The sequence below is a fragment of the Anopheles funestus genome, chromosome 2RL (genome assembly GCF_943734845.2).
Source record: "Anopheles funestus chromosome 2RL, idAnoFuneDA-416_04, whole genome shotgun sequence".
Classification (NCBI taxonomy): domain Eukaryota; kingdom Metazoa; phylum Arthropoda; class Insecta; order Diptera; family Culicidae; genus Anopheles; species Anopheles funestus.
Window position 1 is genome coordinate 87,809,416 of NC_064598.1, and position 26,542 is coordinate 87,835,957.

The following is a 26,542-nucleotide window of genomic DNA, read 5'->3' on the forward strand; positions in this document are numbered from 1 at the left end:
GAGCAAGCGTTGAGCGCTGGGTGGATTTAGAGATTACAGCGTCGGGAGCATGTAGATGATTTGAGTTGAATGCCGGTGCCTTGGCATCGTTTGCCTGAGCTGATGTGCGGTGCTCTACATTCATTTGTTGTCGGTACAGAGTTTGTGAAACACGTGTGTTTACGGATTCAACACTCTCTGAAGACGCTGTCGTTTTTTGAAAGTATTAAATCATTGTTAAGTGTCTTAAGTACAGTTCGAGGATTATAAAAAAATAGTGCTTTGTGCGTATTTAAACAATCACATAATATTTGTCGAACGCGATGTCAGTTCTCCGCTGCGTAACGAAGCTAACCAGAGTAATTGGAGCGTCAACACTCTTCGCAAATCAACCCACCGTACCGCTTAGTACTGGTTTTAATTTTAGCAATCTCAAACGCAATCACACCACAGGCAACACATTCGGCAGTTCGGGTACGATTCGAAAAGCATCGTTATCACCTCTGTCCGTCGATCGCGAGACCTCCGAAAATCAGCACCGTAGTCCGAGGTTAAAGTCCGTTCACTTTGTCGAAGAACCATCATCGTCATCACCACACAACAATCCATCGACGTCACATGAGAAGATAAGCGAGGCTACCTTCGATGGGACCAGTTCGCGTGTGGTGCTGTGCGTTGGGAAGGAACGGTACGAGTTCCCTGCGGTCTGGTTGCGCGATAATTGTCAGTGTGTGCAATGCTTTCACGGGGGATCTTCCAGCCGCGTGTTAGACTGGGAACTGTTCGATGTGGACCGAGTGAAAGTGACGCAGGTGAGCGTACTGGATGGTGGAAAAGCATTGGAAGTGATATGGGCTAAAGACGACGGTGCGAAAGGTAGTGAAACACACCGATCAGTTTACGATCTACAGTGGCTTTTAAGCAGAAGCTTCAAGGCGGAGGACACTAAGCGATATCTCCAGGAATGGTACCGTCCCGAGCCGATTATTTGGGGTGTGAGTGGGTTTGGCAAGGTGTTGCGAGAGTTTTCATTCGAAAAGATCCTGCGATACTGCAACAGTGGATTGAAGCGTTGATTGCGTACGGTGTGGTCATGATCAAGGATGCTCCATTGACGGAGAACGAGTGTCGCCGGTTGGCGGATCGGATTGGTTTTATCCGCAAAACACATTACGGGTAAGTTAATTTAACGTTAAAATGCTCAATGCATCATACGAAGTAAATTTTTTTTTGCAAAATTACTCAAAAAAAAAGCTAAGGCCTTAAGAAATTTTCCAATTTTTAGAATTTTTAAAATTTTCTTAATTTTTTTATTCTTTTTTTTATTTAAAACAATATTTGAGTGAAAAGAAACACATTGCAACCGATTGGCATTAAAATAAATCAATTTAATTTTTTTTGCAAAATTTCTCAAAAAAACGTAAGGGGTAAGCCTTATGAAATTTTTGAGTTGAAATTTTTTTTTTAATTTTTTTCCGATTTTTTATTCTTTTTTGTGTTTAAAGCATTATTTGAGTGAAAAGAAACTTATTGCAACTAATTCGCATTTAAATATATCTATTTTTTTAAATTTTGGTTATTGCTCAAAAAATGGTATGGATTTTGGTTCCTCGAATATCTTCTGGCACAGACATCTGAGGGCAAGGCCGTCCAAGAAGAAAATGTAGCCATTGATGCCATCTATCGACCACATTTTAAAGATTGGCGATCCGTTGGATACCGACCGAGTTATAGGCAAAATTTGGTTTAAAATATAGGAAAATTTTACATTTTCTCAAACAGGGTAAGGAACTTGGTTCCTTGAATATCTTCTTGCACAGACATCTGAGGGCAAGGCCGTCCAAGAAGAAAATGTAGCCATTGATGCCATCTATCGACCACATTTTAAAGATTGGCGATCCGTTGGATCCCGACCGAGTTATAGGCAAAACTTGGTGCAAAAATGAGGAAAATTTTACATTTTCTCAAACAGGGTATGGAACTTGGTTCCTCGAATAACTTCTGGCACAGACATCTGAGAGCATGGCCGTCCAAGAAGAAAATGTAGTCATTGGTGCCATCTATCGACCACAGGTTAAAGATTGGCAATCCGTTAGATACCGACCGAGTTATAGGCAAAACTTGTTGCAAAAATGAGCCTTAGTAAAATTTTATTTTTTTGAATTTTTCGATTTTTTGATTATTTTTCACTCTTTTTTTTATTTAAGGTATTACTTGAGTGAAAAGAAACACATTGCAATCGATTGGGATTAAAATAAATCAATTTAATTTTTTTTTGCAAAATTTCTCAAAAAAATGGCAAGGGGTACCCCTTATGAAATTTTTGAGTTGAAATTTTTTTTTAATTTTTTTCCGATTTTTTATTCTTTTTTGTGTTTAAAGTATTATTTGAGTGAAAAGAAACTTATTGCAACTAATTCGCATTTAAATATATCTATTTTTTTAAATTTTGGTTATTGCTCAAAAAATGGTATGGATTTTGGTTCCTCGAATATCTTCTGGCACAGACATCTGAGGGCAAGGCCGTCCAAGAAGAAAATGTAGCCATTGATGCCATCTATCGACCACATTTTAAAGATAGGCGATCCGTTGGATCCCGACCGAGTTATAGGCAAAACTTGGTGCAAAAATGAGGAAAATTTTACATTTTCTCAAACAGGGTAAGGAACTTGGTTCCTTGAATATCTTCTTGCACAGACATCTGAGGGCAAGGCCGTCCAAGAAGAAAATGTAGCCATTGATGCCATCTATCGACCACATTTTAAAGATTGGCGATCCGTTGGATCCCGACCGAGTTATAGGCAAAACTTGGTGCAAAAATGAGGAAAATTTTACATTTTCTCAAACAGGGTATGGAACTTGGTTCCTCGAATAACTTCTGGCACAGACATCTGAGAGCATGGCCGTCCAAGAAGAAAATGTAGTCATTGGTGCCATCTATCGACCACAGGTTAAAGATTGGCAATCCGTTAGATACCGACCGAGTTATAGGCAAAACTTGTTGCAAAAATGAGCCTTAGTAAAATTTTATTTTTTTGAATTTTTCGATTTTTTGATTATTTTTCACTCTTTTTTTTATTTAAGGTATTACTTGAGTGAAAAGAAACACATTGCAATCGATTTGCATTAAAATAAATCAATTTAATTTTTTTTGCAAAATTTCTCAAAAAAATGGCAAGGGGTACCCCTTATGAAATTTTTGAGTTGAAATTTTTTTTTTAATTTTTTTCCGATTTTTTATTCTTTTTTGTGTTTAAAGTATTATTTGAGTGAAAAGAAACTTATTGCAACTAATTCGCATTTAAATATATCTATTTTTTAAATTTTGGTTATTGCTCAAAAAATGGTATGGATTTTGGTTCCTCGAATATCTTCTGGCACAGACATCTGAGGGCAAGGCCGTCCAAGAAAAAAATGTAGCCATTGATGCCATCTATCGACCACATTTTAAAGATTGGCGATCCGTTGGATCCCGACCGAGTTATAGGCAAAATTTGGTTTAAAATATAGGAAAATTTTACATTTTCTCAAACAGGGTAAGGAACTTGGTTCCTTGAATATCTTCTTGCACAGACATCTGAGGGCAAGGCCGTCCAAGAAGAAAATGTAGTTATTGATGCCATCTATCGACCACATTTTAAAGATTGGCGATCCGTTGGATCCCGACCGAGTTATAGGCAAAACTTGGTGCAAAAATGAGGAAAATTTTACATTTTCTCAAACAGGGTATGGAACTTGGTTCCTCGCATAACTTCTGGCACAGACATCTGAGAGCATGGCCGTCCAAGAAGAAAATGTAGTCATTGGTGCCATCTATCGACCACAGGTTAAAGATTGGCGATCCGTTAGATACCGACCAAGTTATAGGCAAAACTTGTTGCAAAAATGAGCCTTAGTAAAATTTTATTTTTTTGAATTTTTCGATTTTTTGATTATTTTTCACTCTTTTTTTTATTTAAGACATTACTTGAGTGAAAAGAAACACATTGCAACCGATTGGCATTAAAATAAATCAATTTAATTTTTTTTGCAAAATTTCTCAAAAAAATGGCAAGGGGTACCCCTTATGAAATTTTTGAGTTGAAATTTTTTTTTTAATTTTTTTCCGATTTTTTATTCTTTTTTGTGTTTAAAGTATTATTTGAGTGAAAAGAAACTTATTGCAACTAATTCGCATTTAAATATATCTATTTTTTTAAATTTTGGTTATTGCTCAAAAAATGATATGGATTTTGGTTCCTCGAATATCTTCTGGCACAGACATCTGAGGGCAAGGCCGTCCAAGAAGAAAATGTAGCCATTGATGCCATCTATCGACCACATTTTAAAGATTGGCGATCCGTTGGATACCGACCGAGTTATAGGCAAAATTTGGTTTAAAATATAGGAAAATTTTACATTTTCTCAAATAGGGTAAGGAACTTGGTTCCTTGAATATCTTCTTGCACAGACATCTGAGGGCAAGGCCGTCCAAGAAGAAAATGTAGCCATTGATGCCATCTATCGACCACATTTTAAAGATTGGCGATCCGTTGGATCCCGACCGAGTTATAGGCAAAACTTGGTGCAAAAATGAGGAAAATTTTACATTTTCTCAAACAGGGTATGGAACTTGGTTCCTCGAATAACTTCTGGCACAGACATCTGAGAGCATGGCCGTCCAAGAAGAAAATGTAGTCATTGGTGCCATCTATCGACCACAGGTTAAAGATTGGCAATCCGTTAGATACCGACCGAGTTATAGGCAAAACTTGTTGCAAAAATGAGCCTTAGTAAAATTTTATTTTTTTGAATTTTTCGATTTTTTGATTATTTTTCACTCTTTTTTTTATTTAAGGTATTACTTGAGTGAAAAGAAACACATTGCAATCGATTTGCATTAAAATAAATCAATTTAATTTTTTTTGCAAAATTTCTCAAAAAAATGGCAAGGGGTACCCCTTATGAAATTTTTGAGTTGAAATTTTTTTTTTAATTTTTTTCCGATTTTTTATTCTTTTTTGTGTTTAAAGTATTATTTGAGTGAAAAGAAACTTATTGCAACTAATTCGCATTTAAATATATCTATTTTTTAAATTTTGGTTATTGCTCAAAAAATGGTATGGATTTTGGTTCCTCGAATATCTTCTGGCACAGACATCTGAGGGCAAGGCCGTCCAAGAAAAAAATGTAGCCATTGATGCCATCTATCGACCACATTTTAAAGATTGGCGATCCGTTGGATCCCGACCGAGTTATAGGCAAAATTTGGTTTAAAATATAGGAAAATTTTACATTTTCTCAAACAGGGTAAGGAACTTGGTTCCTTGAATATCTTCTTGCACAGACATCTGAGGGCAAGGCCGTCCAAGAAGAAAATGTAGTTATTGATGCCATCTATCGACCACATTTTAAAGATTGGCGATCCGTTGGATCCCGACCGAGTTATAGGCAAAACTTGGTGCAAAAATGAGGAAAATTTTACATTTTCTCAAACAGGGTATGGAACTTGGTTCCTCGCATAACTTCTGGCACAGACATCTGAGAGCATGGCCGTCCAAGAAGAAAATGTAGTCATTGGTGCCATCTATCGACCACAGGTTAAAGATTGGCGATCCGTTAGATACCGACCAAGTTATAGGCAAAACTTGTTGCAAAAATGAGCCTTAGTAAAATTTTATTTTTTTGAATTTTTCGATTTTTTGATTATTTTTCACTCTTTTTTTTATTTAAGACATTACTTGAGTGAAAAGAAACACATTGCAACCGATTGGCATTAAAATAAATCAATTTAATTTTTTTTGCAAAATTTCTCAAAAAAATGGCAAGGGGTACCCCTTATGAAATTTTTGAGTTGAAATTTTTTTTTTAATTTTTTTCCGATTTTTTATTCTTTTTTGTGTTTAAAGTATTATTTGAGTGAAAAGAAACTTATTGCAACTAATTCGCATTTAAATATATCTATTTTTTAAATTTTGGTTATTGCTCAAAAAATGGTATGGATTTTGGTTCCTCGAATATCTTCTGGCACAGACATCTGAGGGCAAGGCCGTCCAAGAAGAAAATGTAGTTATTGATGCCATCTATCGACCACATTTTAAAGATTGGCGATCCGTTGGATCCCGACCGAGTTATAGGCAAAATTTGGTTTAAAATATAGGAAAATTTTACATTTTCTCAAACAGGGTAAGGAACTTGGTTCCTTGAATATCTTCTTGCACAGACATCTGAGGGCAAGGCCGTCCAAGAAGAAAATGTAGTTATTGATGCCATCTATCGACCACATTTTAAAGATTGGCGATCCGTTGGATCCCGACCGAGTTATAGGCAAAACTTGGTACAAAAATGAGGAAAATTTTACATTTTCTCAAACAGGGTATGGAACTTGGTTCCTCGAATAACTTCTGGCACAGACATCTGAGAGCATGGCCGTCCAAGAAGAAAATGTAGTCATTGGTGCCATCTATCGACCACAGGTTAAAGATTGGCAATCCGTTAGATACCGACCGAGTTATAGGCAAAACTTGTTGCAAAAATGAGCCTTAGTAAAATTTTATTTTTTTGAATTTTTCGATTTTTTGATTATTTTTCACTCTTTTTTTTATTTAAGGTATTACTTGAGTGAAAAGAAACACATTGCAATCGATTGGCATTAAAATAAATCAATTTAATTTTTTTTGCAAAATTTCTCAAAAAAATGGCAAGGGGTACCCCTTATGAAATTTTTGAGTTGAAATTTTCTTTTTAATTTTTTTCCGATTTTTTATTCTTTTTTGTGTTTAAAGTATTATTTGAGTGAAAAGAAACTTATTGCAACTAATTCGCATTTAAATATATCTATTTTTTTAAATTTTGGTTATTGCTCAACAAATGGTATGGATTTTGGTTCCTCGAATATCTTCTGGCACAGACATCTGAGGGCAAGGCCGTCCAAGAAGAAAATGTAGTTATTGATGCCATCTATCGACCACATTTTAAAGATTGGCGATTCGTTGGATCCCGACCGAGTTATAGGCAAAACTTGGTGCAAAAATGAGGAAAATTTTACATTTTCTCAAACAGGGTATGGAACTTGGTTCCTCGAATAACTTCTGGCACAGACATCTGAGAGCATGGCCGTCCAAGAAGAAAATGTAGTCATTGGTGCCATCTATCGACCACAGGTTAAAGATTGGCAATCCGTTAGATACCGACCGAGTTATAGGCAAAACTTGTTGCAAAAATGAGCCTTAGTAAAATTTTATTTTTTTGAATTTTTCGATTTTTTGATTATTTTTCACTCTTTTTTTTATTTAAGGTATTACTTGAGTGAAAAGAAACACATTGCAATCGATTGGCATTAAAATAAATCAATTTAATTTTTTTTGCAAAATTTCTCAAAAAAATGGCAAGGGGTACCCCTTATGAAATTTTTGAGTTGAAATTTTTTTTTTAATTTTTTTCCGATTTTTTATTCTTTTTTGTGTTTAAAGTATTATTTGAGTGAAAAGAAACTTATTGCAACTAATTCGCATTTAAATATATCTATTTTTTTAAATTTTGGTTATTGCTCAACAAATGGTATGGATTTTGGTTCCTCGAATATCTTCTGGCACAGACATCTGAGGGCAAGGCCGTCCAAGAAGAAAATGTAGCCATTGATGCCATCTATCGACCACATTTTAAAGATTGGCGATCCGTTGGATCCCGACCGAGTTATAGGCAAAATTTGGTTTAAAATATAGGAAAATTTTACATTTTCTCAAACAGGGTAAGGAACTTGGTTCCTTGAATATCTTCTGGCACAGACATCTGAGAGCAAGGCCGTCCAAGAAGAAAATGTAGCCATTGATGCCATCTATCGACCACATTTTAAAGATTGGCGATCCGTTGGATCCCGACCGAGTTATAGGCAAAACTTGGTGCAAAAATGAAGAAAATTTTACATTTTCTCAAACAGGGTATGGAACTTGGTTCCTCGAATAACTTCTGGCACAGACATCTGAGAGCATGGCCGTCCAAGAAGAAAATATAGTCATTGGTGCCATCTATCGACCACAGGTTAAAGATTGGCGATCCGTTAGATACCGACCAAGTTATAGGCAAAACTTGTTGCAAAAATGAGCCTTAGTAAAATTTTATTTTTTTGAATTTTTCGATTTTTTGATTATTTTTCACTCTTTTTTTTATTTAAGACATTACTTGAGTGAAAAGAAACACATTGCAACCGATTGGCATTAAAATAAATCAATTTAATTTTTTTTTGCAAAATTTCTCAAAAAAAATGGCAAGGGGTACCCCTTATGAAATTTTTGAGTTGAAACTTTTTTTTTAATTTTTTTCCGATTTTTTATTCTTTTTTGTGTTTAAAGTATTATTTGAGTGAAAAGAAACTTATTGCAACTAATTCGCATTTAAATATATCTATTTTTTTAAATTTTGGTTATTGCTCAAAAAATGGTATGGATTTTGGTTCCTCGAATATCTTCTGGCACAGACATCTGAGGGCAAGGCCGTCCAAGAAGAAAATGTAGCCATTGATGCCATCTATCGACCACATTTTAAAGATAGGCGATCCGTTGGATCCCGACCGAGTTATAGGCAAAACTTGGTGCAAAAATGAGGAAAATTTTACATTTTCTCAAACAGGGTATGGAACATGGTTCCTCGAATAACTTCTGGCACAGACATCTGAGAGCATGGCCGTCCAAGAAGAAAATGTAGTCATTGGTGCCATCTATCGACCACAGGTTAAAGATTGGCAATCCGTTAGATACCGACCGAGTTATAGGCAAAACTTGTTGCAAAAATGAGCCTTAGTAAAATTTTATTTTTTTGAATTTTTCGATTTTTTGATTATTTTTCACTCTTTTTTTTATTTAAGGTATTACTTGAGTGAAAAGAAACACATTGCAATCGATTTGCATTAAAATAAATCAATTTAATTTTTTTTGCAAAATTTCTCAAAAAAATGGCAAGGGGTACCCCTTATGAAATTTTTGAGTTGAAATTTTTTTTTTAATTTTTTTCCGATTTTTTATTCTTTTTTGTGTTTAAAGTATTATTTGAGTGAAAAGAAACTTATTGCAACTAATTCGCATTTAAATATATCTATTTTTTAAATTTTGGTTATTGCTCAAAAAATGGTATGGATTTTGGTTCCTCGAATATCTTCTGGCACAGACATCTGAGGGCAAGGCCGTCCAAGAAAAAAATGTAGCCATTGATGCCATCTATCGACCACATTTTAAAGATTGGCGATCCGTTGGATCCCGACCGAGTTATAGGCAAAATTTGGTTTAAAATATAGGAAAATTTTACATTTTCTCAAACAGGGTAAGGAACTTGGTTCCTTGAATATCTTCTTGCACAGACATCTGAGGGCAAGGCCGTCCAAGAAGAAAATGTAGTTATTGATGCCATCTATCGACCACATTTTAAAGATTGGCGATCCGTTGGATCCCGACCGAGTTATAGGCAAAACTTGGTGCAAAAATGAGGAAAATTTTACATTTTCTCAAACAGGGTATGGAACTTGGTTCCTCGCATAACTTCTGGCACAGACATCTGAGAGCATGGCCGTCCAAGAAGAAAATGTAGTCATTGGTGCCATCTATCGACCACAGGTTAAAGATTGGCGATCCGTTAGATACCGACCAAGTTATAGGCAAAACTTGTTGCAAAAATGAGCCTTAGTAAAATTTTATTTTTTTGAATTTTTCGATTTTTTGATTATTTTTCACTCTTTTTTTTATTTAAGACATTACTTGAGTGAAAAGAAACACATTGCAACCGATTGGCATTAAAATAAATCAATTTAATTTTTTTTGCAAAATTTCTCAAAAAAATGGCAAGGGGTACCCCTTATGAAATTTTTGAGTTGAAATTTTTTTTTAATTTTTTTCCGATTTTTTATTCTTTTTTGTGTTTAAAGTATTATTTGAGTGAAAAGAAACTTATTGCAACTAATTCGCATTTAAATATATCTATTTTTTTAAATTTTGGTTATTGCTCAAAAAATGATATGGATTTTGGTTCCTCGAATATCTTCTGGCACAGACATCTGAGGGCAAGGCCGTCCAAGAAGAAAATGTAGCCATTGATGCCATCTATGGACCACATTTTAAAGATTGGCGATCCGTTGGATACCGACCGAGTTATAGGCAAAATTTGGTTTAAATTATAGGAAAATTTTACATTTTCTCAAACAGGGTAAGGAACTTGGTTCCTTGAATATCTTCTTGCACAGACATCTGAGGGCAAGGCCGTCCAAGAAGAAAATGTAGCCATTGATGCCATCTATCGACCACATTTTAAAGATTGGCGATCCGTTGGATCCCGACCGAGTTATAGGCAAAACTTGGTGCAAAAATGAGGAAAATTTTACATTTTCTCAAACAGGGTATGGAACTTGGTTCCTCGAATAACTTCTGGCACAGACATCTGAGAGCATGGCCGTCCAAGAAGAAAATGTAGTCATTGGTGCCATCTATCGACCACAGGTTAAAGATTGGCAATCCGTTAGATACCGACCGAGTTATAGGCAAAACTTGTTGCAAAAATGAGCCTTAGTAAAATTTTATTTTTTTGAATTTTTCGATTTTTTGATTATTTTTCACTCTTTTTTTTATTTAAGGTATTACTTGAGTGAAAAGAAACACATTGCAATCGATTTGCATTAAAATAAATCAATTTAATTTTTTTTGCAAAATTTCTCAAAAAAATGGCAAGGGGTACCCCTTATGAAATTTTTGAGTTGAAATTTTTTTTTTAATTTTTTTCCGATTTTTTATTCTTTTTTGTGTTTAAAGTATTATTTGAGTGAAAAGAAACTTATTGCAACTAATTCGCATTTAAATATATCTATTTTTTAAATTTTGGTTATTGCTCAAAAAATGGTATGGATTTTGGTTCCTCGAATATCTTCTGGCACAGACATCTGAGGGCAAGGCCGTCCAAGAAAAAAATGTAGCCATTGATGCCATCTATCGACCACATTTTAAAGATTGGCGATCCGTTGGATCCCGACCGAGTTATAGGCAAAATTTGGTTTAAAATATAGGAAAATTTTACATTTTCTCAAACAGGGTAAGGAACTTGGTTCCTTGAATATCTTCTTGCACAGACATCTGAGGGCAAGGCCGTCCAAGAAGAAAATGTAGTTATTGATGCCATCTATCGACCACATTTTAAAGATTGGCGATCCGTTGGATCCCGACCGAGTTATAGGCAAAACTTGGTGCAAAAATGAGGAAAATTTTACATTTTCTCAAACAGGGTATGGAACTTGGTTCCTCGCATAACTTCTGGCACAGACATCTGAGAGCATGGCCGTCCAAGAAGAAAATGTAGTCATTGGTGCCATCTATCGACCACAGGTTAAAGATTGGCGATCCGTTAGATACCGACCAAGTTATAGGCAAAACTTGTTGCAAAAATGAGCCTTAGTAAAATTTTATTTTTTTGAATTTTTCGATTTTTTGATTATTTTTCACTCTTTTTTTATTTAAGACATTACTTGAGTGAAAAGAAACACATTGCAACCGATTGGCATTAAAATAAATCAATTTAATTTTTTTTGCAAAATTTCTCAAAAAAATGGCAAGGGGTACCCCTTATGAAATTTTTGAGTTGAAATTTTTTTTTTAATTTTTTTCCGATTTTTTATTCTTTTTTGTGTTTAAAGTATTATTTGAGTGAAAAGAAACTTATTGCAACTAATTCGCATTTAAATATATCTATTTTTTTAAATTTTGGTTATTGCTCAAAAAATGATATGGATTTTGGTTCCTCGAATATCTTCTGGCACAGACATCTGAGGGCAAGGCCGTCCAAGAAGAAAATGTAGCCATTGATGCCATCTATGGACCACATTTTAAAGATTGGCGATCCGTTGGATACCGACCGAGTTATAGGCAAAATTTGGTTTAAATTATAGGAAAATTTTACATTTTCTCAAACAGGGTAAGGAACTTGGTTCCTTGAATATCTTCTTGCACAGACATCTGAGGGCAAGGCCGTCCAAGAAGAAAATGTAGCCATTGATGCCATCTATCGACCACATTTTAAAGATTGGCGATCCGTTGGATCCCGACCGAGTTATAGGCAAAACTTGGTGCAAAAATGAGGAAAATTTTACATTTTCTCAAACAGGGTATGGAACTTGGTTCCTCGAATAACTTCTGGCACAGACATCTGAGAGCATGGCCGTCCAAGAAGAAAATGTAGTCATTGGTGCCATCTATCGACCACAGGTTAAAGATTGGCAATCCGTTAGATACCGACCGAGTTATAGGCAAAACTTGTTGCAAAAATGAGCCTTAGTAAAATTTTATTTTTTTGAATTTTTCGATTTTTTGATTATTTTTCACTCTTTTTTTTATTTAAGGTATTACTTGAGTGAAAAGAAACACATTGCAATCGATTTGCATTAAAATAAATCAATTTAATTTTTTTTGCAAAATTTCTCAAAAAAATGGCAAGGGGTACCCCTTATGAAATTTTTGAGTTGAAATTTTTTTTTTAATTTTTTTCCGATTTTTTATTCTTTTTTGTGTTTAAAGTATTATTTGAGTGAAAAGAAACTTATTGCAACTAATTCGCATTTAAATATATCTATTTTTTAAATTTTGGTTATTGCTCAAAAAATGGTATGGATTTTGGTTCCTCGAATATCTTCTGGCACAGACATCTGAGGGCAAGGCCGTCCAAGAAAAAAATGTAGCCATTGATGCCATCTATCGACCACATTTTAAAGATTGGCGATCCGTTGGATCCCGACCGAGTTATAGGCAAAATTTGGTTTAAAATATAGGAAAATTTTACATTTTCTCAAACAGGGTAAGGAACTTGGTTCCTTGAATATCTTCTTGCACAGACATCTGAGGGCAAGGCCGTCCAAGAAGAAAATGTAGTTATTGATGCCATCTATCGACCACATTTTAAAGATTGGCGATCCGTTGGATCCCGACCGAGTTATAGGCAAAACTTGGTGCAAAAATGAGGAAAATTTTACATTTTCTCAAACAGGGTATGGAACTTGGTTCCTCGCATAACTTCTGGCACAGACATCTGAGAGCATGGCCGTCCAAGAAGAAAATGTAGTCATTGGTGCCATCTATCGACCACAGGTTAAAGATTGGCGATCCGTTAGATACCGACCAAGTTATAGGCAAAACTTGTTGCAAAAATGAGCCTTAGTAAAATTTTATTTTTTTGAATTTTTCGATTTTTTGATTATTTTTCACTCTTTTTTTTATTTAAGACATTACTTGAGTGAAAAGAAACACATTGCAACCGATTGGCATTAAAATAAATCAATTTAATTTTTTTTGCAAAATTTCTCAAAAAAATGGCAAGGGGTACCCCTTATGAAATTTTTGAGTTGAAACTTTTTTTTTAATTTTTTTCCGATTTTTTATTCTTTTTTGTGTTTAAAGTATTATTTGAGTGAAAAGAAACTTATTGCAACTAATTCGCATTTAAATATATCTATTTTTTTAAATTTTGGTTATTGCTCAAAAAATGGTATGGATTTTGGTTCCTCGAATATCTTCTGGCACAGACATCTGAGGGCAAGGCCGTCCAAGAAGAAAATGTAGCCATTGATGCCATCTATCGACCACATTTTAAAGATAGGCGATCCGTTGGATCCCGACCGAGTTATAGGCAAAACTTGGTGCAAAAATGAGGAAAATTTTACATTTTCTCAAACAGGGTAAGGAACTTGGTTCCTTGAATATCTTCTTGCACAGACATCTGAGGGCAAGGCCGTCCAAGAAGAAAATGTAGCCATTGATGCCATCTATCGACCACATTTTAAAGATTGGCGATCCGTTGGATCCCGACCGAGTTATAGGCAAAACTTGGTGCAAAAATGAGGAAAATTTTACATTTTCTCAAACAGGGTATGGAACTTGGTTCCTCGAATAACTTCTGGCACAGACATCTGAGAGCATGGCCGTCCAAGAAGAAAATGTAGTCATTGGTGCCATCTATCGACCACAGGTTAAAGATTGGCAATCCGTTAGATACCGACCGAGTTATAGGCAAAACTTGTTGCAAAAATGAGCCTTAGTAAAATTTTATTTTTTTGAATTTTTCGATTTTTTGATTATTTTTCACTCTTTTTTTTATTTAAGGTATTACTTGAGTGAAAAGAAACACATTGCAATCGATTTGCATTAAAATAAATCAATTTAATTTTTTTTGCAAAATTTCTCAAAAAAATGGCAAGGGGTACCCCTTATGAAATTTTTGAGTTGAATTTTTTTTTTTAATTTTTTTCCGATTTTTTATTCTTTTTTGTGTTTAAAGTATTATTTGAGTGAAAAGAAACTTATTGCAACTAATTCGCATTTAAATATATCTATTTTTTAAATTTTGGTTATTGCTCAAAAAATGGTATGGATTTTGGTTCCTCGAATATCTTCTGGCACAGACATCTGAGGGCAAGGCCGTCCAAGAAAAAAATGTAGCCATTGATGCCATCTATCGACCACATTTTAAAGATTGGCGATCCGTTGGATCCCGACCGAGTTATAGGCAAAATTTGGTTTAAAATATAGGAAAATTTTACATTTTCTCAAACAGGGTAAGGAACTTGGTTCCTTGAATATCTTCTTGCACAGACATCTGAGGGCAAGGCCGTCCAAGAAGAAAATGTAGTTATTGATGCCATCTATCGACCACATTTTAAAGATTGGCGATCCGTTGGATCCCGACCGAGTTATAGGCAAAACTTGGTGCAAAAATGAGGAAAATTTTACATTTTCTCAAACAGGGTATGGAACTTGGTTCCTCGCATAACTTCTGGCACAGACATCTGAGAGCATGGCCGTCCAAGAAGAAAATGTAGTCATTGGTGCCATCTATCGACCACAGGTTAAAGATTGGCGATCCGTTAGATACCGACCAAGTTATAGGCAAAACTTGTTGCAAAAATGAGCCTTAGTAAAATTTTATTTTTTTGAATTTTTCGATTTTTTGATTATTTTTCACTCTTTTTTTATTTAAGACATTACTTGAGTGAAAAGAAACACATTGCAACCGATTGGCATTAAAATAAATCAATTTAATTTTTTTTGCAAAATTTCTCAAAAAAATGGCAAGGGGTACCCCTTATGAAATTTTTGAGTTGAAATTTTTTTTTTAATTTTTTTCCGATTTTTTATTCTTTTTTGTGTTTAAAGTATTATTTGAGTGAAAAGAAACTTATTGCAACTAATTCGCATTTAAATATATCTATTTTTTTAAATTTTGGTTATTGCTCAAAAAATGATATGGATTTTGGTTCCTCGAATATCTTCTGGCACAGACATCTGAGGGCAAGGCCGTCCAAGAAGAAAATGTAGCCATTGATGCCATCTATGGACCACATTTTAAAGATTGGCGATCCGTTGGATACCGACCGAGTTATAGGCAAAATTTGGTTTAAATTATAGGAAAATTTTACATTTTCTCAAACAGGGTAAGGAACTTGGTTCCTTGAATATCTTCTTGCACAGACATCTGAGGGCAAGGCCGTCCAAGAAGAAAATGTAGCCATTGATGCCATCTATCGACCACATTTTAAAGATTGGCGATCCGTTGGATCCCGACCGAGTTATAGGCAAAACTTGGTGCAAAAATGAGGAAAATTTTACATTTTCTCAAACAGGGTATGGAACTTGGTTCCTCGAATAACTTCTGGCACAGACATCTGAGAGCATGGCCGTCCAAGAAGAAAATGTAGTCATTGGTGCCATCTATCGACCACAGGTTAAAGATTGGCAATCCGTTAGATACCGACCGAGTTATAGGCAAAACTTGTTGCAAAAATGAGCCTTAGTAAAATTTTATTTTTTTGAATTTTTCGATTTTTTGATTATTTTTCACTCTTTTTTTTATTTAAGGTATTACTTGAGTGAAAAGAAACACATTGCAATCGATTTGCATTAAAATAAATCAATTTAATTTTTTTTGCAAAATTTCTCAAAAAAATGGCAAGGGGTACCCCTTATGAAATTTTTGAGTTGAAATTTTTTTTTTAATTTTTTTCCGATTTTTTATTCTTTTTTGTGTTTAAAGTATTATTTGAGTGAAAAGAAACTTATTGCAACTAATTCGCATTTAAATATATCTATTTTTTAAATTTTGGTTATTGCTCAAAAAATGGTATGGATTTTGGTTCCTCGAATATCTTCTGGCACAGACATCTGAGGGCAAGGCCGTCCAAGAAAAAAATGTAGCCATTGATGCCATCTATCGACCACATTTTAAAGATTGGCGATCCGTTGGATCCCGACCGAGTTATAGGCAAAATTTGGTTTAAAATATAGGAAAATTTTACATTTTCTCAAACAGGTTAAGGAACTTGGTTCCTTGAATATCTTCTTGCACAGACATCTGAGGGCAAGGCCGTCCAAGAAGAAAATGTAGTTATTGATGCCATCTATCGACCACATTTTAAAGATTGGCGATCCGTTGGATCCCGACCGAGTTATAGGCAAAACTTGGTGCAAAAATGAGGAAAATTTTACATTTTCTCAAACAGGGTATGGAACTTGGTTCCTCGAATAACTTCTGGCACAGACATCTGAGAGCATGGCCGTCCAAGAAGAAAATGTAGTCATTGGTGCCATCTATCGACCACAGGTTAAAGATTGGCGATCCGTTAGATACCGACCAAGTTATAGGCAAAACTTGTTGCAAAAATGAGCCTTAGTAAAATTTTATTTTTTTGAATTTTTCGATTTTTTGATTATTTTTCACTCTTTTTTTTATTTAAGACATTACTTGAGTGAAAAGAAACACATTGCAACCGATTGGCATTAAAATAAATCAATTTAATTTTTTTTGCAAAATTTCTCAAAAAAATGGCAAGGGGTACCCCTTATGAAATTTTTGAGTTGAAATTTTTTTTTTAATTTTTTTCCGATTTTTTATTCTTTTTTGTGTTTAAAGTATTATTTGAGTGAAAAGAAACTTATTGCAACTAATTCGCATTTAAATATATCTATTTTTTAAATTTTGGTTATTGCTCAAAAAATGGTATGGATTTTGGTTCCTCGAATATCTTCTGGCACAGACATCTGAGGGCAAGGCCGTCCAAGAAAAAAATGTAGCCATTGATGCCATCTATCGACCACATTTTAAAGATTGGCGATCCGTTGGATCCCGACCGAGTTATAGGCAAAATTTGGTTTAAAATATAGGAAAATTTTACATTTTCTCAAACAGGGTAAGGAACTTGGTTCCTTGAATATCTTCTTGCACAGACATCTGAGGGCAAGGCCGTCCAAGAAGAAAATGTAGTTATTGATGCCATCTATCGACCACATTTTAAAGATTGGCGATCCGTTGGATCCCGACCGAGTTATAGGCAAAACTTGGTGCAAAAATGAGGAAAATTTTACATTTTCTCAAACAGGGTATGGAACTTGGTTCCTCGAATAACTTCTGGCACAGACATCTGAGAGCATGGCCGTCCAAGAAGAAAATGTAGTCATTGGTGCCATCTATCGACCACAGGTTAAAGATTGGCAATCCGTTAGATACCGACCGAGTTATAGGCAAAACTTGTTGCAAAAATGAGCCTTAGTAAAATTTTATTTTTTTGAATTTTTCGATTTTTTGATTATTTTTCACTCTTTTTTTTATTTAAGGTATTACTTGAGTGAAAAGAAACACATTGCAATCGATTGGCATTAAAATAAATCAATTTAATTTTTTTTGCAAAATTTCTCAAAAAAATGGCAAGGGGTACCCCTTATGAAATTTTTGAGTTGAAATTTTCTTTTTAATTTTTTTCCGATTTTTTATTCTTTTTTGTGTTTAAAGTATTATTTGAGTGAAAAGAAACTTATTGCAACTAATTCGCATTTAAATATATCTATTTTTTTAAATTTTGGTTATTGCTCAACAAATGGTATGGATTTTGGTTCCTCGAATATCTTCTGGCACAGACATCTGAGGGCAAGGCCGTCCAAGAAGAAAATGTAGTTATTGATGCCATCTATCGACCACATTTTAAAGATTGGCGATCCGTTGGATCCCGACCGAGTTATAGGCAAAACTTGGTGCAAAAATGAGGAAAATTTTACATTTTCTCAAACAGGGTATGGAACTTGGTTCCTCGAATAACTTCTGGCACAGACATCTGAGAGCATGGCCGTCCAAGAAGAAAATGTAGTCATTGGTGCCATCTATCGACCACAGGTTAAAGATTGGCAATCCGTTAGATACCGACCGAGTTATAGGCAAAACTTGTTGCAAAAATGAGCCTTAGTAAAATTTTATTTTTTTGAATTTTTCGATTTTTTGATTATTTTTCACTCTTTTTTTTATTTAAGGTATTACTTGAGTGAAAAGAAACACATTGCAATCGATTGGCATTAAAATAAATCAATTTATTTTTTTTTGCAAAATTTCTCAAAAAAATGGCAAGGGGTACCCCTTATGAAATTTTTGAGTTGAAATTTTTTTTTTAATTTTTTTCCGATTTTTTATTCTTTTTTGTGTTTAAAGTATTATTTGAGTGAAAAGAAACTTATTGCAACTAATTCGCATTTAAATATATCTATTTTTTTAAATTTTGGTTATTGCTCAACAAATGGTATGGATTTTGGTTCCTCGAATATCTTCTGGCACAGACATCTGAGGGCAAGGCCGTCCAAGAAGAAAATGTAGCCATTGATGCCATCTATCGACCACATTTTAAAGATTGGCGATCCGTTGGATCCCGACCGAGTTATAGGCAAAATTTGGTTTAAAATATAGGAAAATTTTACATTTTCTCAAACAGGGTAAGGAACTTGGTTCCTTGAATATCTTCTGGCACAGACATCTGAGAGCAAGGCCGTCCAAGAAGAAAATGTAGCCATTGATGCCATCTATCGACCACATTTTAAAGATTGGCGATCCGTTGGATCCCGACCGAGTTATAGGCAAAACTTGGTGCAAAAATGAAGAAAATTTTACATTTTCTCAAACAGGGTATGGAACTTGGTTCCTCGAATAACTTCTGGCACAGACATCTGAGAGCATGGCCGTCCAAGAAGAAAATATAGTCATTGGTGCCATCTATCGACCACAGGTTAAAGATTGGCGATCCGTTAGATACCGACCAAGTTATAGGCAAAACTTGTTGCAAAAATGAGCCTTAGTAAAATTTTATTTTTTTGAATTTTTCGATTTTTTGATTATTTTTCACTCTTTTTTTTATTTAAGACATTACTTGAGTGAAAAGAAACACATTGCAACCGATTGGCATTAAAATAAATCAATTTAATTTTTTTTTGCAAAATTTCTCAAAAAAATGGCAAGGGGTACCCCTTATGAAATTTTTGAGTTGAAATTTTTTTTTTAATTTTTTTCCGATTTTTTATTCTTTTTTGTGTTTAAAGTATTATTTGAGTGAAAAGAAACTTATTGCAACTAATTCGCATTTAAATATATCTATTTTTTTAAATTTTGGTTATTGCTCAAAAAATGGTATGGATTTTGGTTCCTCGAATATCTTCTGGCACAGACATCTGAGGGCAAGGCCGTCCAAGAAGAAAATGTAGCCATTGATGCCATATATCGACCACATTTTAAAGATTGGCGATCCGTTGGATACCGACCGAGTTATAGACAAAATTTGGTTTAAAATATAGGAAAATTTTACATTTTCTCAAACAGGGTATGGAACTTGGTTCCTCGAATAACTTCTGGCACAGACATCTGAGAGCATGGCCGTCCAAGAAGAAAATGTAGTCATTGGTGCCATCTATCGACCACAGGTTAAAGATTGGCAATCCGTTAGATACCGACCGAGTTATAGGCAAAACTTGTTGCAAAAATGAGCCTTAGTAAAATTTTATTTTTTTGAATTTTTCGATTTTTTGATTATTTTTCACTCTTTTTTTTATTTAAGGTATTACTTGAGTGAAAAGAAACACATTGCAATCGATTTGCATTAAAATAAATCAATTTAATTTTTTTTGCAAAATTTCTCAAAAAAATGGTAAGGGGTACCCCTTATGAAATTTTTGAGTTGAAATTTTTTTTTTAATTTTTTTCCGATTTTTTATTCTTTTTTGTGTTTAAAGTATTATTTGAGTGAAAAGAAACTTATTGCAACTAATTCGCATTTAAATATATCTATTTTTTTAAATTTTGGTTATTGCTCAAAAAATGGTATGGATTTTGGTTCCTCGAATATCTTCTGGCACAGACATCTGAGGGCAAGGCCGTCCAAGAAGAAAATGTAGCCATTGATGCCATCTATCGACCACATTTTAAAGATTGGCGATCCGTTGGATCCCGACCGAGTTATAGGCAAAACTTGGTGCAAAAATGAAGAAAATTTTACATTTTCTCAAACAGGGTATGGAACTTGGTTCCTCGAATAACTTCTGGCACAGACATCTGAGAGCATGGCCGTCCAAGAAGAAAATGTAGTCATTGGTGCCATCTATCGACCACAGGTTAAAGATTGGCGATCCGTTAGATACCGACCAAGTTATAGGCAAAACTTGTTGCAAAAATGAGCCTTAGTAAAATTTTATTTTTTTGAATTTTTCGATTTTTTGATTATTTTTCACTCTTTTTTTTATTTAAGGTATTACTTGAGTGAAAAGAAACACATTGCAATCGATTTGCATTAAAATAAATCAATTTAATTTTTTTTGCAAAATTTCTGAAAAAAAATGGCAAGGGGTACCCCTTATGAAATTTTTGAGTTGAAATTTTTTTTTTAATTTTTTTCCGATTTTTTATTCTTTTTTGTGTTTAAAGTATTATTTGAGTGAAAAGAAACTTATTGCAACTAATTCGCATTTAAATATATCTATTTTTTTAAATTTTGGTTATTGCTCAAAAAATGGTATGGATTTTGGTTCCTCGAATATCTTCTGGCACAGACATCTGAGGGCAAGGCCGTCCAAGAAGAAAATGTAGCCATTGATGCCATCTATCGACCACATTTTAAAGATAGGCGATCCGTTGGATCCCGACCGAGTTATAGGCAAAACTTGGTGCAAAAATGAGGAAAATTTTACATTTTCTCAAACAGGGTAAGGAACTTGGTTCCTTGAATATCTTCTTGCACAGACATCTGAGGGCAAGGCCGTCCAAGAAGAAAATGTAGCCATTGATGCCATCTATCGACCACATTTTAAAGATTGGCGATCCGTTGGATCCCGACCGAGTTATAGGCAAAACTTGGTGCAAAAATGAGGAAAATTTTACATTTTCTCAAACAGGGTATGGAACTTGGTTCCTCGAATAACTTCTGGCACAGACATCTGAGAGCATGGCCGTCCAAGAAGAAAATGTAGTCATTGGTGCCATCTATCGACCACAGGTTAAAGATTGGCAATCCGTTAGATACCGACCGAGTTATAGGCAAAACTTGTTGCAAAAATGAGCCTTAGTAAAATTTTATTTTTTTGAATTTTTCGATTTTTTGATTATTTTTCACTCTTTTTTTTATTTAAGGTATTACTTGAGTGAAAAGAAACACATTGCAATCGATTTGCATTAAAATAAATCAATTTAATTTTTTTTGCAAAATTTCTCAAAAAAATGGCAAGGGGTACCCCTTATGAAATTTTTGAGTTGAAATTTTTTTTTTAATTTTTTTCCGATTTTTTATTCTTTTTTGTGTTTAAAGTATTATTTGAGTGAAAAGAAACTTATTGCAACTAATTCGCATTTAAATATATCTATTTTTTAAATTTTGGTTATTGCTCAAAAAATGGTATGGATTTTGGTTCCTCGAATATCTTCTGGCACAGACATCTGAGGGCAAGGCCGTCCAAGAAAAAAATGTAGCCATTGATGCCATCTATCGACCACATTTTAAAGATTGGCGATCCGTTGGATCCCGACCGAGTTATAGGCAAAATTTGGTTTAAAATATAGGAAAATTTTACATTTTCTCAAACAGGGTAAGGAACTTGGTTCCTTGAATATCTTCTTGCACAGACATCTGAGGGCAAGGCCGTCCAAGAAGAAAATGTAGTTATTGATGCCATCTATCGACCACATTTTAAAGATTGGCGATCCGTTGGATCCCGACCGAGTTATAGGCAAAACTTGGTGCAAAAATGAGGAAAATTTTACATTTTCTCAAACAGGGTATGGAACTTGGTTCCTCGAATAACTTCTGGCACAGACATCTGAGAGCATGGCCGTCCAAGAAGAAAATGTAGTCATTGGTGCCATCTATCGACCACAGGTTAAAGATTGGCAATCCGTTAGATACCGACCGAGTTATAGGCAAAACTTGTTGCAAAAATGAGCCTTAGTAAAATTTTATTTTTTTGAATTTTTCGATTTTTTGATTATTTTTCACTCTTTTTTTTATTTAAGGTATTACTTGAGTGAAAAGAAACACATTGCAATCGATTGGCATTAAAATAAATCAATTTAATTTTTTTTGCAAAATTTCTCAAAAAAATGGCAAGGGGTACCCCTTATGAAATTTTTGAGTTGAAATTTTCTTTTTAATTTTTTTCCGATTTTTTATTCTTTTTTGTGTTTAAAGTATTATTTGAGTGAAAAGAAACTTATTGCAACTAATTCGCATTTAAATATATCTATTTTTTTAAATTTTGGTTATTGCTCAACAAATGGTATGGATTTTGGTTCCTCGAATATCTTCTGGCACAGACATCTGAGGGCAAGGCCGTCCAAGAAGAAAATGTAGTTATTGATGCCATCTATCGACCACATTTTAAAGATTGGCGATCCGTTGGATCCCGACCGAGTTATAGGCAAAACTTGGTGCAAAAATGAGGAAAATTTTACATTTTCTCAAACAGGGTATGGAACTTGGTTCCTCGAATAACTTCTGGCACAGACATCTGAGAGCATGGCCGTCCAAGAAGAAAATGTAGTCATTGGTGCCATCTATCGACCACAGGTTAAAGATTGGCAATCCGTTAGATACCGACCGAGTTATAGGCAAAACTTGTTGCAAAAATGAGCCTTAGTAAAATTTTATTTTTTTGAATTTTTCGATTTTTTGATTATTTTTCACTCTTTTTTTTATTTAAGGTATTACTTGAGTGAAAAGAAACACATTGCAATCGATTGGCATTAAAATAAATCAATTTAATTTTTTTTGCAAAATTTCTCAAAAAAATGGCAAGGGGTACCCCTTATGAAATTTTTGAGTTGAAATTTTTTTTTTAATTTTTTTCCGATTTTTTATTCTTTTTTGTGTTTAAAGTATTATTTGAGTGAAAAGAAACTTATTGCAACTAATTCGCATTTAAATATATCTATTTTTTTAAATTTTGGTTATTGCTCAACAAATGGTATGGATTTTGGTTCCTCGAATATCTTCTGGCACAGACATCTGAGGGCAAGGCCGTCCAAGAAGAAAATGTAGCCATTGATGCCATCTATCGACCACATTTTAAAGATTGGCGATCCGTTGGATCCCGACCGAGTTATAGGCAAAATTTGGTTTAAAATATAGGAAAATTTTACATTTTCTCAAACAGGGTAAGGAACTTGGTTCCTTGAATATCTTCTGGCACAGACATCTGAGAGCAAGGCCGTCCAAGAAGAAAATGTAGCCATTGATGCCATCTATCGACCACATTTTAAAGATTGGCGATCCGTTGGATCCCGACCGAGTTATAGGCAAAACTTGGTGCAAAAATGAAGAAAATTTTACATTTTCTCAAACAGGGTATGGAACTTGGTTCCTCGAATAACTTCTGGCACAGACATCTGAGAGCATGGCCGTCCAAGAAGAAAATATAGTCATTGGTGCCATCTATCGACCACAGGTTAAAGATTGGCGATCCGTTAGATACCGACCAAGTTATAGGCAAAACTTGTTGCAAAAATGAGCCTTAGTAAAATTTTATTTTTTTGAATTTTTCGATTTTTTGATTATTTTTCACTCTTTTTTTTATTTAAGACATTACTTGAGTGAAAAGAAACACATTGCAACCGATTGGCATTAAAATAAATCAATTTAATTTTTTTTGCAAAATTTCTCAAAAAAATGGCAAGGGGTACCCCTTATGAAATTTTTGAGTTGAAATTTTTTTTTTAATTTTTTTCCGATTTTTTATTCTTTTTTGTGTTTAAAGTATTATTTGAGTGAAAAGAAACTTATTGCAACTAATTCGCATTTAAATATATCTATTTTTTTAAATTTTGGTTATTGCTCAAAAAATGGTATGGATTTTGGTTCCTCGAATATCTTCTGGCACAGACATCTGAGGGCAAGGCCGTCCAAGAAGAAAATGTAGCCATTGATGCCATATATCGACCACATTTTAAAGATTGGCGATCCGTTGGATACCGACCGAGTTATAGACAAAATTTGGTTTAAAATATAGGAAAATTTTACATTTTCTCAAACAGGGTATGGAACTTGGTTCCTCGAATAACTTCTGGCACAGACATCTGAGAGCATGGCCGTCCAAGAAGAAAATGTAGTCATTGGTGCCATCTATCGACCACAGGTTAAAGATTGGCAATCCGTTAGATACCGACCGAGTTATAGGCAAAACTTGTTGCAAAAATGAGCCTTAGTAAAATTTTATTTTTTTGAATTTTTCGATTTTTTGATTATTTTTCACTCTTTTTTTTATTTAAGGTATTACTTGAGTGAAAAGAAACACATTGCAATCGATTTGCATTAAAATAAATCAATTTAATTTTTTTTGCAAAATTTCTCAAAAAAATGGTAAGGGGTACCCCTTATGAAATTTTTGAGTTGAAATTTTTTTTTTAATTTTTTTCCGATTTTTTATTCTTTTTTGTGTTTAAAGTATTATTTGAGTGAAAAGAAACTTATTGCAACTAATTCGCATTTAAATATATCTATTTTTTTAAATTTTGGTTATTGCTCAAAAAATGGTATGGATTTTGGTTCCTCGAATATCTTCTGGCACAGACATCTGAGGGCAAGGCCGTCCAAGAAGAAAATGTAGCCATTGATGCCATCTATCGACCACATTTTAAAGATTGGCGATCCGTTGGATCCCGACCGAGTTATAGGCAAAACTTGGTGCAAAAATGAAGAAAATTTTACATTTTCTCAAACAGGGTATGGAACTTGGTTCCTCGAATAACTTCTGGCACAGACATCTGAGAGCATGGCCGTCCAAGAAGAAAATGTAGTCATTGGTGCCATCTATCGACCACAGGTTAAAGATTGGCGATCCGTTAGATACCGACCAAGTTATAGGCAAAACTTGTTGCAAAAATGAGCCTTAGTAAAATTTTATTTTTTTGAATTTTTCGATTTTTTGATTATTTTTCACTCTTTTTTTTATTTAAGGTATTACTTGAGTGAAAAGAAACACATTGCAATCGATTTGCATTAAAATAAATCAATTTAATTTTTTTTGCAAAATTTCTGAAAAAAAATGGCAAGGGGTACCCCTTATGAAATTTTTGAGTTGAAATTTTTTTTTTAATTTTTTTCCGATTTTTTATTCTTTTTTGTGTTTAAAGTATTATTTGAGTGAAAAGAAACTTATTGCAACTAATTCGCATTTAAATATATCTATTTTTTTAAATTTTGGTTATTGCTCAAAAAATGGTATGGATTTTGGTTCCTCGAATATCTTCTGGCACAGACATCTGAGGGCAAGGCCGTCCAAGAAGAAAATGTAGCCATTGATGCCATCTATCGACCACATTTTAAAGATAGGCGATCCGTTGGATCCCGACCGAGTTATAGGCAAAACTTGGTGCAAAAATGAGGAAAATTTTACATTTTCTCAAACAGGGTAAGGAACTTGGTTCCTTGAATATCTTCTTGCACAGACATCTGAGGGCAAGGCCGTCCAAGAAGAAAATGTAGCCATTGATGCCATCTATCGACCACATTTTAAAGATTGGCGATCCGTTGGATCCCGACCGAGTTATAGGCAAAACTTGGTGCAAAAATGAGGAAAATTTTACATTTTCTCAAACAGGGTATGGAACTTGGTTCCTCGAATAACTTCTGGCACAGACATCTGAGAGCATGGCCGTCCAAGAAGAAAATGTAGTCATTGGTGCCATCTATCGACCACAGGTTAAAGATTGGCAATCCGTTAGATACCGACCGAGTTATAGGCAAAACTTGTTGCAAAAATGAGCCTTAGTAAAATTTTATTTTTTTGAATTTTTCGATTTTTTGATTATTTTTCACTCTTTTTTTTATTTAAGGTATTACTTGAGTGAAAAGAAACACATTGCAATCGATTTGCATTAAAATAAATCAATTTAATTTTTTTTGCAAAATTTCTCAAAAAAATGGCAAGGGGTACCCCTTATGAAATTTTTGAGTTGAAATTTTTTTTTTAATTTTTTTCCGATTTTTTATTCTTTTTTGTGTTTAAAGTATTATTTGAGTGAAAAGAAACTTATTGCAACTAATTCGCATTTAAATATATCTATTTTTTTAAATTTTGGTTATTGCTCAAAAAATGATATGGATTTTGGTTCCTCGAATATCTTCTGGCACAGACATCTGAGGGCAAGGCCGTCCAAGAAGAAAATGTAGCCATTGATGCCATCTATCGACCACATTTTAAAGATTGGCGATCCGTTGGATACCGACCGAGTTATAGGCAAAATTTGGTTTAAAATATAGGAAAATTTTACATTTTCTCAAACA

At 34.1% G+C, this 26,542-nt stretch overlaps 1 protein-coding gene across 1 annotated transcript in view; it reads left to right on the plus strand.

Annotated features, from left to right (window-relative positions):
* Positions 1–44: 44 nt before the first annotated feature.
* LOC125762890 (gamma-butyrobetaine dioxygenase-like) overlaps positions 45–26,542 on the plus strand; it is a 61,950-nt gene continuing 35,452 nt past the window's right edge. The window contains 2 exon segments of the mRNA XM_049425508.1: positions 45–1,023; positions 1,026–1,155. Of these exon segments, the coding sequence (XP_049281465.1) occupies positions 303–1,023; positions 1,026–1,155 (851 nt within the window). The 5' untranslated portion in view covers positions 45–302.